The sequence below is a fragment of the Psittacula echo genome, assembly GCF_963264785.1.
Source record: "Psittacula echo genome assembly, chromosome: 3".
Lineage (NCBI taxonomy): Eukaryota > Metazoa > Chordata > Aves > Psittaciformes > Psittacidae > Psittacula > Psittacula echo.
The window spans coordinates 119,961,091-119,979,648 of NC_137736.1; the positions used below are offsets into that span (position 1 = coordinate 119,961,091).

Sequence of the window (18,558 nt, forward strand, 5' to 3'; positions counted from 1 at the left end):
ACACTGAACACATGCACATGTCTGAGGAATGTTCTCCATGACCTTAAGAAACTCTGCATACTGTTTGCTAATCAGAACCACATATTTTTCACCTGATTCCATCAGCAAAGAATTAGTTTCCATAAAATTGTAACAGACAGGAACAGATTGGCTTCATGGCTCAGAGAGGGAGAACTGTTGGAACACGCACACTCATATTCCTGCTGCTGGCAGACCACATCTTCACCTATCGCAACCATCCCACATTAAGTCAAGAAAAACAGTGGAATTCTGAGAAGTTATTTAATACTGCAAAAATATGACAATAAATTATTATAATAAACCAATGCAGACAGTTACAACAGAACTTTAACAATGCAAAGTTCAATTAACGCCCATTATTGCTGATTCTCAAGGCACCCTCACTAGATCTTTTCCATACCAAAGACTTGTTTTACATTTGTAGAGGTACTTAAAGGTTTAAGTGCAGACTGTTCCCCAGAACATGCTGTTATGTAGGTACAGGGTTGGCCTCCGAGAGCAAACTCACAGGAGCTCTTTACAAGCAGGAAGAAGACAAAGGTTTTTAAGTATGAAATGATTTCAGATCACTGGAGTGTAGCACCAGACTTATGGTGTCCATAAAAGCCAGCTGTGCTCACACAATGAGGATTACAATCTGTCGCAGGATGGGGATGCTCCATTCTCTTCCCTCCTGCCACCAAATAGTATTACACCAGAAATACTACACCATGTTTCGAGCATCATATCCCAGTTCTAGCCTTTATAAGCTGGAACTGCCTATGTCAGGTACTGTCCTTTGATTTTTCTACAACTTAAAGAGAATTTTAGGTAAGGTTTTAATTTTTAATGTTATATCAACCAAATATATGCTCAATAAAAGTGCCATTATCTTAGTTTTACACATACAGAAAAATACACCGCAAAGTTTGAAAATATAGCTCTTTAAGCCCAAACAGAAGTAGAAAGAATCACAACAGAATGGCTGAGGTTGGAAGGGACCTATGGAGGTCATCTTGTCTGAATCCCCAGCTCCAGTAGGGCTACCTCAAACCAGCTGCTCAGGACCGTGTCCAGATGGCTTCTGAATGTCTTCAAGGCTGGAGACCACACAACATTCCTGGGCAACATATGCTAGTACTTGGCCACCCTCACAGGAAATATGTGTTTCCTGATGTTCAGGCACCACCTCCTGTGTTTCAGCCTCTGCCCATGGCCTCTGGTCCTGGCACTGGGCACCACTGAACAGAGCTTGGCTCTGAGCTCTGAGCCAGAGCTCCTCTTTGTATCCTTCCTTAAAGGTATTTATATATATGGAAAAGACACCCCTGAACCTTCTCTTCTCCAGGCTGAACAGTCCCAGCTCTCTCAGCCTCTCTTCATAGAAAAGATGCTCTACTGCCTTCACTATCTTTTGGGCTCCCTCCAGGATGTCCATGTCTCTCTTGTACTGAGGAGCCCAGAACTAGACACAGGACTCCAGACGTGGCCTCACCAGTGCTGAATAGAGAGGAAGGACCACCTCCCTCAACCTACTAGCAACGCCTTATCTAATGCAGCCCAGGATACCATTAGCCACGTTTGCAGCAAGGACCCATTGCTGGCTCATGTCCAACTTGGTGTCCACCAGGACATGTGGGTCCTTCTCTACAGGTGGCCTCCAGTGTATACTGGTGCCTGGGGCTGTTCCTCCCTAGGTGCAGGACTTTGCACTTCTCTTTGTTGAGCCTCATGAAGTTCCCATAAGCCCATTTCTCCAGCCTCTCAAGGTCCTTCTGGATGACAGCATGACCATCTGGCGCATCAGCCACTCCTCCCGTGTGGTGTCACCAGCAAACCTGCAGAGGGTACACTCTGCCCCATCACCCAGATCTGAACAGGATCAGACCCAATATTGACCCCTGGGGTACAATGCCAGTTACTGGCTTCCAACTACACTTTGTGCCACCAATCACCACCTTCTGGGCCCAGCCAGTTTTCAACCTACCAGTTTTCAACCTACCTCACTGTTCATCCGGCCCATACCTCAACTGTTGGTCTCGGAGGATCTTATGGTACACAGCATCAGAAGAGAAATATTTGCTATTACTAGCTACTGCACTCATTCTGTTCACATCTCTCCCTTTCTTACTTTTCACCATTCTCCCTTCTTATCAGTTCACCAGGTACAAGCTAAACTTAGTCATTAATAAGGAAATAGAAAGTAGTATTTGTATGATTTTCACCAGAGGTTGAACATGGAACAAAAAGCAGAGAGAGCCTTCTAGCTGACTGTAGCATATTTATCCTCTTTTCAGAAAACACACAAAAAAAAGGCATTTCAAATTGCATTTTGATTTCTATATAAAATACAGGGAAATTAAAATGTATTAAAAACGACTTTGTTTCTGTGTGATCAATGTATTTTAAGAAGTCTAACATATGGATAAGTAGCATAAAATAACTTGATTTGGGGATGCAGAATCAATGAGAAAACATTGTTCACCTAAAGGAACATTAGATTTCCTTCACTGGAAATCACTGACTGTAAGTAGTATTTGCAGTAATCTTAAGACATCTCTTCTTCAAAGTGACTTTACAAACAGCATAAGCAGTGAGTTAGCTGACATGCACATATTCTCATTGTAAAGTGTTACAGAAAATGATAATGCTTTCATATGTTGACAAGACGACTATTCCAACAGCTTGAGTCAAACAACTTGCAGGGAAACTGAAGATCAGTTGAGTGTATGCTTTAAGTACATCTTTAGCATGTGTTTAGCATTCTTAAACACATACAGGAATGTGAGTTAATTATTATCTTTATCAGTTTAAATAGCTTTTTAGAGTTGCCTATTTCTTCAACTAGATGAATGTGTTAACGTAACATTCGCATCACCACCACCAAAGTGAGTTAGAAGCATTACTCAAGTACCAACCTGCTGTAACAAATACCTACTCTGACTTTCCTTGTGTATAGAGATAAACTTCTCCCTCCATATTATCTCTGCCCTGGCAGAACAACGCGGTTGCCAGAGCCTGTCTCTGGTGACAGGGTTTAAGTATAAAGCAAGATAACAGCTTCATTCCAAGACCATGACATATACGACCACAATTTGAATAGTTATTAAACAAATGCTGTCAGGTTACAGAAAAGAAATGTCTATATTTGAAATGACAATCACCAAGTACATTCTTTAAGGAGAAAGACATTAAGAACAATAGTATCTTAAGAGAATAACCTCATATTCTTCCCAGTACCGTATTTCTTAACCCCCAAAAATCATGTTAAACCAAAAACTAGATTGGGAAGTAAATACATCTCCTTATATGTAGTTTGTTAGCCATAATTCTATATTGTTTGCGTTTGCCATGCGCTCACTGTATTGCTCATGAAAAAGAGTAAGAAATACAGAATATACAGGCAAGGTATTAACAAAGAAAAAGAAGTCTTCAAAACAGGTAATCCTCCTGACTTCACTCCTTGCCAAAAACTTTTTGGTGGAAGATACCTGGCAAACACTTCTGAGCATAACTCAATTTGCTTCAATGTGCTTCAATTCACAAAGGGGTAGTTATAATTATCGTAAGATAAATACCTCAGTCTGCTTTAGAAACAACTGCTTCATAATAAAAATGCGTAACACGGTATGTCAACTGCTGAAGTACTAAATCCCACTGTTTCACTCTGAAAAACAGAGTGTATTTCTCATACATTTAAAAGAAAAATACAAAGCATGCATCACCAAGATAACTTTCCAAACAGAAGGGAAATCATAAGCTCTATAATTTCCAAACCTGTGTATTATGTTTCCTCAGAGGTAACTCTATCTGCTGGAACACGTAGCCACTATCCTGTTTTCATGTATTTACACTTTAAATTTACACCAGACATGATTCCTACATTAAGTATATTCATTTTTCCCATTCCCACCACTTCGCTTTAAAATTACTTGGAGCAGGTCAATTTTTTCAAGGCTCATGGTAATTTATTAAGGCATAGAATATCCTCAGGCAAATTCCATGTCATAGAATCACAGAATCATAGAATAGTTAGGGTTGGGAAGAACCTTAAGATCATCCAGTTCCAACCCCCTGCCATGGGCAGGGACACCTCACACTAAACCATGTCACCCAAGGCTCTGTCCAACTTGGTCTTGAACACCACCAGGAATGGAGCATTCACAACCTCCCTGGGCAACCCATTCCAGTGCCTCACCACCCTCTCAGTAAAGAATTTCTTCCTTAGATCCAATCTAAACTTCCCCTGTTTAAGTTTGAACCCGTTACCCCTTGTCCTGTCACTACAGTCCCTGATGAATAATTCCTCCCCAGCATCCCTATAGGCCCCCTTCAGATACTGGAAGGCTGCTATGAAGTCTCCACGCAGTCTTCTCTTCTCCAGGCTGAACAGCCCCAACTTTCTCAGCCTATGTCAGAAGAGCAGAGAAGTTCTTCATACTCATCTACGGTTTTGAGACAAATCTGCTTTCCTCTCCATGATTAAAAGTGAATGAAAAACCTAAAAACCACACGAAATCCATGATCTACAGCAAGCTACACAAATGACACCTTCACACAACTGATTACATGGCAAAACCATCACTCGACCACTGTACACTGGAATACCTCGAAGGTAATCTGGTGGTCTTCCTCTGAATGGTTCGATGGCACTCTCTCTCACACTCTCCAATCAAGCCTTACCTATCATTGCATTTAATCAGAGTACTTACTTACTTTAACTTTCTTCCAGACAATATAGATAAGGGATGCCAGCCTTCAGCAATTAAATTACCTTTGAGCTGTTCCTCAGTGTGACCTGCCAGGAGGATTTCCCAGATACTGATACCACTTTTAAATACTTCTGACACATATCCCCCAAACCCAAACCTGAAGTAGAGAGACTGCAAAACAGTTCTGCTCTTATGGTTTTCTCCATTTACTGCTCCTTTACAAAAGGTTGTAAAAGACAGGCTCAATACTACCTCCCCATCTAACCTGGCCTTGAACACTGCCATGGATGGGGCAGCCACAGCTCCTCTGGGCACCCTGTGCCATCGTCTCACCACCCTCACAGAGAAGAGCTTCTGCCTAGAGATCTAATCTAAACCTACCCTCTTCCAGCTTAAAGCCATTCTCCTTTTCCCATCACCACATTCCTTTGTAGAAAGTCCATCTCCGGATTTCTTGTAGGCAATACTAAAACCTGCTGGCACTTTGTATCTTACCACACATGTTCAGAAAACATGGTTTGGTTCAATTAAATTGATGCTGTTTTGCAACATACTGAATTAAAAAAAATACACATTTTTCTGTGTATTAGCAAGCCTTAACCAGGAGGGAAAAAAACCTCAGGATAAGATCCAAGAGACTGACAATCCTACTTTGAAGGCAGAAAGAGCCTAAGAATGTTATGACTTGGCCTTACAAAAATTTAAGTTGCATTGTACCAAACCAGATTTCTTTTGTAATGTTAAGCACTGTTTGCTAGGAAGCATCACCCTTTCAGGGAGAGCAAACGAGACCCATCTAACCAACAGCAGTGCCTTTGAAATGTCTCCTTGGCTGAAGGCTTAGAGTCAAGAGCATTCAGGGTCGTAACTACAGTGTCTCTACTGCTGCAAGATTTATGTAAATCTGAGAAACCATCTTTCCTCACATGTTAACATGACAGTAACCAAGTATTCAAGTAAAAAGCATGGAAAGCAGAGACGATGGGTATAGCCTGTGAGGACACAACTTTTGAACCCTGGATAATAAAGACATCTTTGTGATGGGAAGGCACGAGGGCAAGCAGACTGGATGCCCACTGCCATCTGGCTTCTGATGTGCCTGTAAGTGATGAGACCTGGAATGCCCCCAAGCTGACATCACATGAAGCACTGTACCCAAGGCCATTTGATTTAAATGAAAATTCATCTCAAAGTGATTCATGGTACTTCTTCTGAATCTCAAATATTACCATTGATGAAGCCTTCCTGCGTTTCAAGTATTACAAATGAAACTGGCCAAAAATGCAAACAGGAACACCACAGAATCATAGAATAGAATTATAGAATAGTTAGGGTTGGAAAGGATCGTCCAGTTCCAACCCCTCTGCCATGGGCAGGGACACCTCACACTAAACCATATCACCCAAGGCTCTGTCCAGCCTTGCCTTGAACGCCTCCAGGGATGGAGCCTTATAACTTATTCCAGAAATTTAGAGAGTTTTCCTGAACTACTGCTTGTTATTTTGCTGATCTGCTTTTTGAAACAACTCCTTGAGAAGTTCCTGCCAATTGTCTTACCTTGATATCTGCTGAATTTTTCATCTGTATTATCTTTCTGAAGAAATAACCACAAAATACCTGTGGTAGTATTAGCTAACTATTATTAATAGGTAGTTCACTACAAAAAAAGTTGCTAATTCCACTGCACAGCTGGTCACTGATTTTCCTCTCATAAAAGGAATAATAATGAAGTACAGCTTTTCTTTTCTTCTTAAAATAACAACACACCTTATGCTTTCAAGATGACTGAGCCTAATTTCAACCCTTTTTTTCATCTGCTGCTCACTGTTTGCCATTTACTTCTAGTTACTCCTTTGAGCACAGGTGGGAAGCAAAGCGGAAAACGTGCTGGTGTAACAAAAGGGTTCTATGTTTATGCTGTTTGTGTGTGTATTGCCTCTCTGTTCTCTTTTTTTGCATTTTCCATGCACATGTATAATCTAACGCTGTTGCATTCATGGTCAGAATGTCTACTAAAAAAAACCCCACCAAACCTAAACAACTGCAACCAACCAACCAAAAAACTAGTTAATTGGGATCTTTTGGCCAGTGTAATGCTTGCTTAGGGAACTGAATCTCTGCGACGGGATGGTTGGTCACAGACCAGAGGGTGATAGGACTCTGTTGCAAAAGTCCTTGCAGAGACATCCAGCTGGAGTGGAATGGGACTCCTCGAGCCACTGATCTGCTCAGTTCTTACACACAGTGAAACCGTGGTCCCATATCACAACCTCAGCACATGCATGACTCATTTCTATTAATTGTATCAAACTATGTACAAATTAGCTCTAAACTATCTTATCTATTTAGAAAAGTTTGTCTTATGTGAACATTTTGCATCAGCAAGAACAGTTTTTACTGAGTATTTACAGGATTCTTATTTATGTATAATTTTCATCAGTTTTACAGCAGGAATGGCCTGTGGCAGTCTCTGGCCACATTTTCCATCCACGGGGTTATTCAACACATCAGACACACAGATAGTGCCTGTCAGTTGGTCTAGGTGCAGCAGAAAAGGAATCTTCATGACTGAAATTCATAATGTTGAGGGTGAATAGTTTTTCTCAGACCAGTTTGTTGCTCTTTAGTGGAGAAAAAGTGGGAAGCTCCTTGATCATCTAGAGAATTAATCACTAAGGGCCCTGGGTGTACACAAAGGCACAGCGCTGATAACATACTACACCACAGCTATAGCTTAAATTCTGTAGGTTTTGTAACAAGACAGTCCAGTAAAAAAAAGGGTGACTCCTTCAGTGTAAACACTTTGAAACTTGCAACCTGAACAGCAAAGTTTCCACAACCTCTCTCCCCCCCCAAAAAAAACCCCAAAACAAAACCCCACAAACTCCCCAAAACCAAAAAAAACCCCAAAACCAAACCAAACCAAACCAAGCCCCAAACCACCTTTCTGTACAACACTGTCGTGGTTTAAGCCCATGCCATAAGTCAGCCACGCAGCCCTCTCGCTCACTCCCCCCCTTTCTTCCCCCACCCTCGCTCCTGGAGGGACGGGGAGCAGAATCAAAAGAATGTAACTCCCAGGGGCTGAGATAAGAACAGCTCAGTAACTAAGGTATAACACAAACCACTGCTGCTACCACCAATAATAATAATGATAAGGGAAATAACAAGGGAAGAGAATACAATACCACCCGTTGATACGCAGTCCAACCAAGCAGTGAACTCATCCTTCCGGCGAGTCACAGCACTGTGACAAACCCCATCATTTAAAAACCAAGCATAAAATTTTGTAACTTCAAGAACAACCCCCTTTATGTGGACAAAGAGATCACCATTTAAATGAATACTCCTTTCTATGTCATCTTTATAGTACATAACTAAATATAATGGCTGAAGCATCCTAAGGTCTCTTTCGAATTGCTCTAACAGCAAGCAAAATTAGAAAGCCCCTTCTCCTGAAGAAAGTGATTACAGTTATTGTTATTAATGAAAAAGCTTCTTCTCTACATGGCTTAATTCCAGAACTGAGTTTCCAGGACTTGACAGAGCACTCTGCCATGACATGGTGGATAGGGAAGAAGAAAGAGGGCAGGAACACTGAGGTAGCAGCAGTGTTCTTTAACATGGTCTCCTCATTTTCTAGGTTGAAATTCTTCCTTAAAGTCAACACAAGATAAGATTTCACACCCAAAGACTTCTGAACACAAAGCCATAGATCTGGTGTGATCCCATCTGCTCACAGTATCATAGAATAGTTTAGGTTGAAAGGGACCTTCAAAAGTCATCCAGTCCAACACTCTGCAATGAGCAGGGACATCTTCAACTAGATTACGTTGCTCAGAAGTACATCCAGCAACTACCAGATATTAGACTCACAGAATAGTTAGGGTTGGAAAGGGCCTTAAGATCATCCAGTTCCAACCCCCCTGCCATGGGCAGGGACACTTCACACTAAACCATATCACCCAAGGCTCTGTCCAACCTGGCCTTGAACACCGCCAAGGATGGAGCATTCACAACTTCCTTGGGCAACCCATTCCAGTGCCTCACCACCCTTACAGTAAAGAATTTCTTCCTTAGATCCAATCTAAACTTCCTCTGTTTAACCCGTTACCCCTTGTCCTGTCACTAAACTCCCTAATGAAGAGTTCCTCTCCAACATACTTATAGGCCCCAAATCAGATCATAATAATCTCTACAACGCTCAGCCTCATGCTCCACCCCCAAAACAAAGCAACTGATGGGAATAACTAATGATCATGAAAAACAACACAGTGAATCCTGAAAATGAATTATGCTTCTAGGCTTGATGCCCTCCCATGAATGGTACACAACTTCAACCCAACCAGGAGTAAGGGAACTGCTAGGAGGATTCCTCAAGGACCTCTGTGATCTATATCCCACAGTTCAGTAGTATTTCGCACTATGTACCCAATTTTGATGCCTACCTTTGGCAGCATGAGCTTCTAAACTCTCTACAGTCATTTTACAAACCATATTCAAAAGTCAGAAAACCAGCATATCCTCATTTTCCAATTTATTTATGATTAATAAAGGAAAAACCTAAGAATTCTATATGCATAAAGGCTGGGTGAGTCCCAACGAATAAGGAAATGTTAGAAGGAGGAGAAAAGGAATTTCCCATCGACATCCAATACTATAAATGACAAATCCACCTGGTGATGACAACTGGATTATAATGGATAGTCCTTCTCTCACCCTGTTCTGCCTGTCTAGCAGAAATGTTTGCCCATTAATGTGTTCAGCAGTGCAGACAGGAAATTGGGAGGTTTTAATTTATGAATGCAAAAGAAACAAGAATGATTTTTGCCTTTTTATACTGAGCATTTTTACCCCCTCTTCTCTGTTAAACAGGGTTACACGTTTAAGCACCACTGTGAAAGCTGAACAGCACTTTTGCCCGTTTGGACTGCTGCCTCCCTAGTTTGCAATTTCCAACAAACAAGTTGCTGTGCTTTGATTTTCACTGCCAAGTTCACACTTCTCAAACAGAATAGAGTCAACTTTAGTTCAGATTCAACTCTCCTTCTGGCTCCCTTTCTATTTACGCACTGTGCAAACATGCAGCAAATTTCTTGGAAGAGCTATAAAAGTATTTTATATGACTCTTGATAATTATATGTTTCTTCTGGAAAAATCAGTTTCATTTGATTAATGGCATTCCTTATTTTTAGAGGAAATAAATTATAATTCCACAATGGAATTTAATGGAAATCTCTTCCTTGAGTGAAAATGTTTTTCTCCTCTGCATGAGATACATGATAAATACATAAGAGAGAAAAAAGGTCTTTTCACTGCTCCCACTGCCTCTTACACAAAAAGCCAACTCTGGGCAACTCTTCCATGCTTTATCTGTAAATTATCTGGCTCACCATTAACTGCACTTGCACTGAAGCCCAAGGAATACCTCAGAAATAATGCCACGGGACACAGTACACCAGCGTAAAGCCCACCATCATCACAGAGATGCACTCTCACCCTAACCATGGCCACATCCTCTCAGCACTTTCCTTGCTGCTTCTCTCCAGCCTTTGAGGTAATTTAATTGATAAGAAAATCAGAGGGAATATCTGAAGAAGAAATTAAAACTTCTTCTTCTACATCACTGAGCTGAACTGGCTCAACATGAGATGAATGAGACACAGAAATCCTTAATACCCTTCATAACAGAGATCTTTATTGCCTGTAATCACCCTCGTACTTTTCATTGCAGGGTGCAATTCATTACACTTTAGGAAAGGGTATCATTTGATTTTCCCACATTTCACACCATTCACTGGGTAACTACAAGGATGGAGACCCCACAAACTCTTTGGACAACCTGGTCACTAAAACATGGAAAATTAAGTACCCTTCACTGTAAAAAACCTAAACAATTTGGAAAGGTTGCACATATCACTAACACTTCTGGAAATTGCATTCCACTCTGCTGTAGGAAGGAGTAAAGAATAGTATATGAAAAGTATAAATCATCCATATATTTAGAAAAGCTAAAATGATGGACAATGGCATGACAGGAAATCCCAGGCACAGAGAATCACAGGATCAAGCCTTTCCTCACAGGAGAGGTGCTCCAGCCCTCTGATCATTTCTGTGGCTCCTCTGGACCCTCATTTTCAGACATTGTATACAAACGGGTATTACTGCATTTCAAAAGAGAAATTAAAGCAACTTCATCAGCGTAAGGGATGTTTTACAGCACAGTCGGGATTACAGGAAAGTCTAGATGTAGATTCCAGGCTGAACGCTGTGCCTACTACATGAATTCTCACACAGTTACCCAAGAATTTGATCAAAATCAGGTTATGATGAAAAACCACTGAGGTTTCTACATTCAAAACCTTACACACTCTCAGCTGCAGCAATGCCCAGACCAGTTTGCATTTCCAGTGTCATGATGGACTGCAATGTGATTTTCTTAAATGAAATTCAACCTAACCATTAATTACACTCTCTAATACTGGAGGCATTTAATCAGCAATGCTTAGAACAATGTTTACCTGATATAAAACAAAGAAGGAAATAAACATTCACCATCAACAGAAGCATGTGTGAGCAACACAGTATTCAAATATATTTATCCTCTTCAGAATAATTGATGTATTAATACTTCATACAGTACCTACATTGCTATTTCTTGAAAGGAACAGACAAAGGATGAATTTCTCTACATTCATGTAAATTTCTCTATATTCTACAACTTCTGCAGTGAAAAATCACCTCACTAGAAGGACGTTCTTGTGAGTCACTTCTATTATAAAGCTAAAATTGTGATACGGGCAAAGAGAGAAACAAAGTGTACTTTGAAGGATACTTCATCTCCCACTGGGCAGGATTTAAATCCTTGTTTTCCTTTAAAAACCCCTACAACATAGATATGCAAGTTATCTATGGTCCTGCCTTCTTCACTTACCTGAAGACAATTCACCTCCCAGGAATTTATAAAGCATTGTATTAATAAAACATTATACCACATGTGCAAAAAGAAAAGATATACAGATATATTTAGCCTTACTTCTCCGTGTCTTAACGGTGTGATCGCTCCTCGTGCTACTGCCATTCGGAACAAGGTTTCTGTGGCCTGCAGCAACAAACACACACAGAGATTCATTATTTAAAGAACAGACAACCCAGATCACGAAGGTTTGTTTTAAAGTGTCAGCTGCATTTAACACCCAGTTCACATTTGAAGCACTTCAGTAAGTTATTTAGAAGTGTCTGCAGAGGTTGGGTGAAGGTTTACTGCAGGGCGAGAGGCCTATGGAGGATTTTGGTCCCTCCTGCAACACCGTGGCACTACACAAGGCTCTTCACTCAGGTGAGTGATGATCAGCCCCATTTAAGGCTGCCAAGGAAAAGTGGGATAGCAAGGGGGAGAACAGCTATATGGAATTTCACAACTCATGAAACTAATTCATTTTTTAAATTGCTGTTTAATATTATACACTTAAATTAACAAACAAGTATCAAAAAACCAAGAGTACGATGCAACTCTGCTCCTAAAAGTACCCCAGCCCCTCTTAGCTCTTAGTAACAGTGGCATTACCAAACACAACGTCGTGTGCAAATGACAGAGAACACAACTTTGGGGGAATCTTGATTTAGCTTAACCTTTAGTTAGGTTGCATACTTTTCTGTGCTAGTTGTCCCATCCTTTCTTTAATCCGGTGGGACAACTAGCACTTACACATAGATTATTGCCTCTTGATGCAGGCTATAATAGAAAAAGAAGTGTAGGTTCTGTATCACATTTCTTTCTACAAGCTGGCTGCAAAAAAGCATGAAAAAAATCCACTGGTTACATAAAATCATGGATCAGCACATCAGTGTACACAGGAACAGATTTGTTTTAGAGGCTTGTTTCCATAGCAAGTAGTGAAGCCAGTTCCAGTTTCAAGTGTCACAAAACATGCTTTTCATATCTGGTTCTGATTAAAATCCCTATTCTAACATTTCAGAATCTATGTTCAAAACTAACTAGCAGGCTGTGAAAAAAAGATGTTTATAAGGTTTATACATAAAAGCAGTTGTAGTAGTTGATCTAAATAGTGATTTAGAAGCTAAGCAGCTCAATGCCTGCATGACTGCAAGACTTGTTGGGTACATGCTACACTACCTTAAGCTCTATCTCAACAAGTACCATTTCAAAGGCATCTCTTGAGATTAATTCTTCAGGCTTCCCAGGCACAGATTAAGTAGGGTTTACTCTTATCTAGATAATTGTCTGCAGAAAATAATCTGATAAAAGAACTTTTAATTACCTTATGCTTCCCCCCATCTGTAAATGAATGTGTGAGCTTCAAAGCACTGCACTGCAAAATGTATTACTTCATTTACAACCCCAGGACGACGCAGGGCACTGCCCAAGTGTGATTCTTCTTCGCAAACCCTTCTTCTTTGAGAGATGAAGTGAACCTCACACAACCTTTTGTGTTACCCAAAATTGGTTTCTTTCACTAACATTTTTAAGGATGATTCAACTGAATTGAGCATTCTGTCAATACAGCTGAGCTGCTTTTGTTTCTTTTGAAAAGCACTGGTGTGTGTGTCTTTCTTTTCATATCTACAAGCAGAAGATCTCTCTTAATACACTTGTACTCACACCATTAATGCCAGATGTCAAAACCATTCAGAAACAAGGAATCACAGAGGATCTAGCATCATAGACATCCTCCTATGGGCCACTCTTGATGTGCTGAGCATCACTAAGAAAATCAATCAAGCTGCAATCACAGCTTCCCACCCAAACAGCATGGGGGGGAGATGAGGCCACCTACAGCCATTCACTCACTGACAATGACAAGGCTGGAGGAAAGACCTATTGGGGTTTTAGGTATGCAAAATTCAAGAGGATTTTTGCTTAAAGAAGTTCATCTTTCAAATAGTAATCAGCCCAAAGCTTACTGTTGGTGTGATGGTTGTGGTGAAAGGCATTAGTAGAAAACTAATCCTTGTATCCTTTCTACAAAGAAAACGTTTTAAGAATCGAATAAGGCACAGTCTTACATGGCATAAGAGGATGAAACTGCTCCGAAATGTCTACAACACCTTCAGAGAACTACAACATCTAGTGATAAAAGCTATCAGGCTAGGAAAATTTGGCCAGTCTTAAAATCTCGATTTAATGGTGGCACTTCTGGATTGGACACTACCCTGGCACTATCTTCAATTCCCATCTTTTCCCTTTCTGTCCCACAAACGCAGGCACACACAGAATCATTTGGCAGAGACCGCCAGGTCATCAGGTCCTACTCAGGGATCCTGAAACAGGTTGCCTAGGGCTTGTTCAGGCACATTTTCACCATCACAGTATTTCACACTATGCTTTAAGTGATAAGTCCTCGAAACAACGCGATTTCCAGATGACCTGTAAATTCCCTGTGCTTCCCAAAGAAGCCATAAGTGGTGGAAAGGCTTTGTGCCAGCCAAGTGAAGGCCATGCAGGCCATAGTCCCTCTGGAGTTTCTTGTTGTGTCCTGACACATGAAACGTCCTGCTGGCATTCCAGCTGTACAGGTTGGATATGGAGGAGTAAGCACTGAGGTGAAGATACTTAAAATATAAATGCATCCAAAAACCTCTGGTTTTTTGAAATGTTAAAATGTCCATCATATTTAATGCTCCATAAAGAATACAGGGAAAAAGAGCTGCATGAATGAGGAATCCCACATCAGCAATGAAAAAAAGGACAGTGTGCTCACACACCTTTCAGACCTTCTCAAATTATCCTGATGGTAAAAAGATCCCTACAAGACACCAAATCTACTCTCTTTTATTGAATGCATCTTGCCTCTTACATTCTTGGGGTTTAATTTTGAATCTACCAAAGTTGCTACTACAATAATAGTCAATATCCATGCTGCATGCTATTCTCATACAACTTGTTTCAATATTAAGTTCAAACCCATTGAAAACAAGTGTTCAAGGCCAGGCTGGATGGGGCTTGGAGCAACCTGCTCTAGTGGAAGGTGTCCCTGCCCGTGGCAGGGGGTTGGAACTGGATCAGCTTTAGGGTCCCTTCCAACCAAAACCATTGCATGAGATGCTATGAAAAGTCTTGCACACATATTTATATTAGACACTTGTTCACTGAATGCCAAGCTTTTATATAGAATTATATTTACTGCTCCCTAATTTAAAAATACAGCATAAATAATGCCATTTTTTAAATGCTGACAATATTAAAATAATCTTGTGGTTTATGTTAGGATGTGTAACTGTGACTAGGAAATACAACTCATTTATCATGTCAGGATAACTGATTTAAAAGGCAAAAATGCCCATTTAACAATCATAGTGTTCCCTAAGAAATCACCAAGTAGGAATTTAGATCATTTATCACTGCTTCTGCCTCTGTTAGCATTAAATGTTTCAGTACAATCAAATTTTTAAGGAGGTGTAAAAATTTAAGATTTATCTGCATTCAATTCACTGTGAATAAGCCTTAAATAAGACTCATTACAGGCTAAGTGGATGGCTTTGGACACGTCTATTCAGAGATGGGAGGCAGAGGTCCACAGGAAAGCAAACTATCAACAGATGGCTTTAGTGATCTCAGTGTGAAATAAATGTGTTGCCAAGCTGATAGTCACTGAATCCTAACACTGTGCTTCATTGTAAGGAATGTGCACTGTGTTACATTATATGTGAGGTGAAGCAGCAACTTCCTGTATCTCACCACTCTGGAACATCATGAAGCTCTAATGTCATCTCCAGAAATGACCAATTATTCCCCCTTCGAGAAAGCAGTTGTTCCTGTTCAAATTCCTTGCTAGGGTTAAAAGAGAAAACAAAAGAAGAGGAGGAAAACGAAAGAAGAGGAGGAAAACGAAAGAAGAGGAGGAAAACGAAAGAAGAGGAGGAAAACGAAAGAAGAGGAGGAAAACGAAAGAAGAGGAGGAAAGCAAAAGAAGAGGAGGAAAACAAAAGAAGAGGAGGAAAACAAAAGAAGAGGAGGAAAACAAGAGAGAGAAACCACTTGTATGAACCAGAACTAAAGTGAAAAATAGCTGTGCATTATTGATGGAGCTTGTAGAAAAAACAGCACTTCAGGTTCCAGATGTTTTGAATTTTCAAGGTATTCACAAAAAATAAACTGGTCTTATAATACTTCATCAAAATAGTGTTTTACCAGCACTGAACCTGGAAACACAAGCAGAGGAAGGGACTGCTAATGCAAATTAACTGATTCAGAATCACAGGCTTTTAATCACCTGACAGATTTTGGTATCAACTTCTAACTATGCATTTAGAATCACTATTAAAAACCTATTTAAAGCTGTGGGCTGAAAGGCACAGACCTCTGGAAGTCATTCGCAGCAACTTCCAGATTTCATTAGAACTAAAACGGTGCAAACTGTTATAAGAACAGAAATGTATGGAATAGCACAAAAGGCTTTTCTTCACTCCTATTAAGTTTGCTGATCTTGGCTACCCAAGCTGGCTGACAGCTCTGGCCTGTAAAATATGTGTTTTTCTCCACAAAAAGCAAATTACATTAAAAAAAAGGTTCTTGACAGTCTATCCAAAATCATCAACAGCATGTTTCAACTTGATTACATACTGCAAATGAACTAGTGTTACATCAGCTCACTAGCACACGGCTCGTGAAAACAAGCACGATGCCATCAAACACATCTGGTGAGATCCAGAAGCACTAATCAACAGGAAAATGTACAACAAGTGTCTGAAAACAATCTTTTATCCTAATGTCTATTCACAAAAGTTCAAGTATAAGGCACTGGAACAAGTTGCCCAAAGAAGTGGTAAATGCTCCACCCCTGGCAGTGTTCAAGGCCAGGTTGGACAGAGCCTTGGCTCTAGTGCAAGGCATCCCTGCCCATGGCAGACAATTGGAACTGAATGATCTTAAGGTCATTTCTAACCCTAAACCATTTTATGATTCTATGATTCTAAGCCTCTCCATCTGAACTGTACTCTAGAGGACAAATTAAACTGAACTGAGGAGCTTATCTGTTGTAACAGCTTTTATAAATATTATTATATAAATATATTATAAATCACTGCAATACTGATATAGACTTTACTGCCAATACATTTTATGCCTTTTGAATTTATTTAAAATGTATTAAAATACAACACTGAAGCTGAACTGATGCTTTTACAGAGACATATTTAATTTTTATTTTTTTCTTTTACCCATAAAAAACTTCATTCACCCCATTTCACAGGTGTGAACTCCACGGATCTCTGTCTTTTACTTTTTTAGAGGAGTCTGAGTGTCCCCCCGCATGCATCACTGAACCCATCTTGTACAATGGGTACAGCAATACTTGACATTCCTTAGGCCCACTGCAGGAGAGGATCAGGTTCGAGACCACCTTAAGAACCGGAATGTGCACAAATCCATGGGACCTGAGGAGATATCAGGACAAAATCCTTCACTGCGAGGGTGGTGAGACACTGGCACAGGCTGCCCAGAGAAGTTGTGGATGCCCCATCCCTGGCAGTGTTCGCATTTTCCAAGATGATGATAGGTGTTTTCCTTCAACATAAAAAGGACATGGAACTGCTGGAACAAGTCCAGAGGAGGCCACGAGGATGATCAGGGGACTGGAGCATCTCTCGTACAAAGATAGGCTGAGAAAGTTGGGGCTGTTCAGCCTGGAGAAGAGAAGGCTGCGTGGAGACCTCAGAGCAGCCTTCCAGTATCTGAAGGGGGCCTACAAGGATGCTGGGGAGGGACTCTTCATCAGGAACTGTAGTGACAGGACAAGGGGTAACGGGTTCAAACTTAAACAGGGGAAGTTTAGATTGGATCTAAGGAAGAAATTCTTTACTGAGAGGGTGGTGAGGCACTGGAATGGGTTGCCCAGGGAGGTTGTGAATGCTCCATCCCTGGCAGTGTTCAAGGCCAGGTTGGACAGAGCCCTGGATGACATGGAGATGTGAGGTGTGTGTGAGGTGTGAGGTGTCCCTGCCCATGGCAGGAGGGTTGGAACCAGATGATCTTAAGGTCCTTTCCATCCCTAACCATTCCAATTCCATTCTATTGACTTCTCTTCCTGTTCTTCTCCCTTTCCTTCCTCCCGCCCCACTCTCAGAAAGCTCTTGGTATTTACACTAGGATTACTGATCCCAGCCCATAACTGACTTTCACCTTTCTCTACTCTTCTCTGTACAAAAGACTGAAAAACTCAACACTGCAATTAACTACATATCAGGAAGCCAGGAAAAAAAAAGTAAAACTCCATCAGTATAATGTTCATGAACTGAAATACCACAAACCAGGCCAGCAGCCAGCATGGAAACTGGAGAAATAGGCCATTTAATCTCTGCCCTGACAGAAACACCACACAGAGGAGGTCCATGCAAGGCTGCCTCGCCTTGCTAGCACTGAGCATCTGAGAAATGATGCACTGAAACCAGCTCAAACCTTCCTCCCTTCCACTTGCCCTGCAGCATGACGGAGAACAGCTGCCAGCCAGGCTGCAGGAAGCACATCAGCACTGTCAAAAATGGCTTTGATTAGTAATGCTGCCAGATTGAATCAAAGATAAGAGCAAAAGACCACTCTGGCCAGCCCAGAACATACGAGCACGCTTGCACGTAGCCGGTGCTCCCCCAGGTCTCAGGGGCAGAGAACTCTATGAATTTCCAGCTCCAAAATGGTGAGAAGGAGCATACACACCCATTCATCCACTGGGCACCATCCCTGCAGTGGGAAGACTTCACACCTCCCTCCGTTCCATTTGGAACTGACCCATGGGGGACCTTTCTGCTGCCTGGAACAAGAAGCAGAAACAACTGGTCTGCCCAGGCTTGGTGCAGCCACCAAGTGTTGGCATGCCAGGGAACACTGCTC

The 18,558-nt window shown here is 41.1% G+C and overlaps 1 protein-coding gene across 1 annotated transcript in view; it reads right to left on the reverse strand.

The window, feature by feature from the left end:
* Positions 1-18,558, reverse strand: part of TMEM135 (transmembrane protein 135) — a gene marked incomplete at both ends in the record, with an annotated part of 168,932 nt that overhangs the window by 82,676 nt on the left and 67,698 nt on the right. Inside the window, one exon of the mRNA XM_080612904.1 lies at positions 11,749-11,814. Coding sequence (XP_080469030.1) covers positions 11,749-11,814 — 66 coding nt within the window. The remainder of the gene's footprint in view (positions 1-11,748; positions 11,815-18,558) is intronic.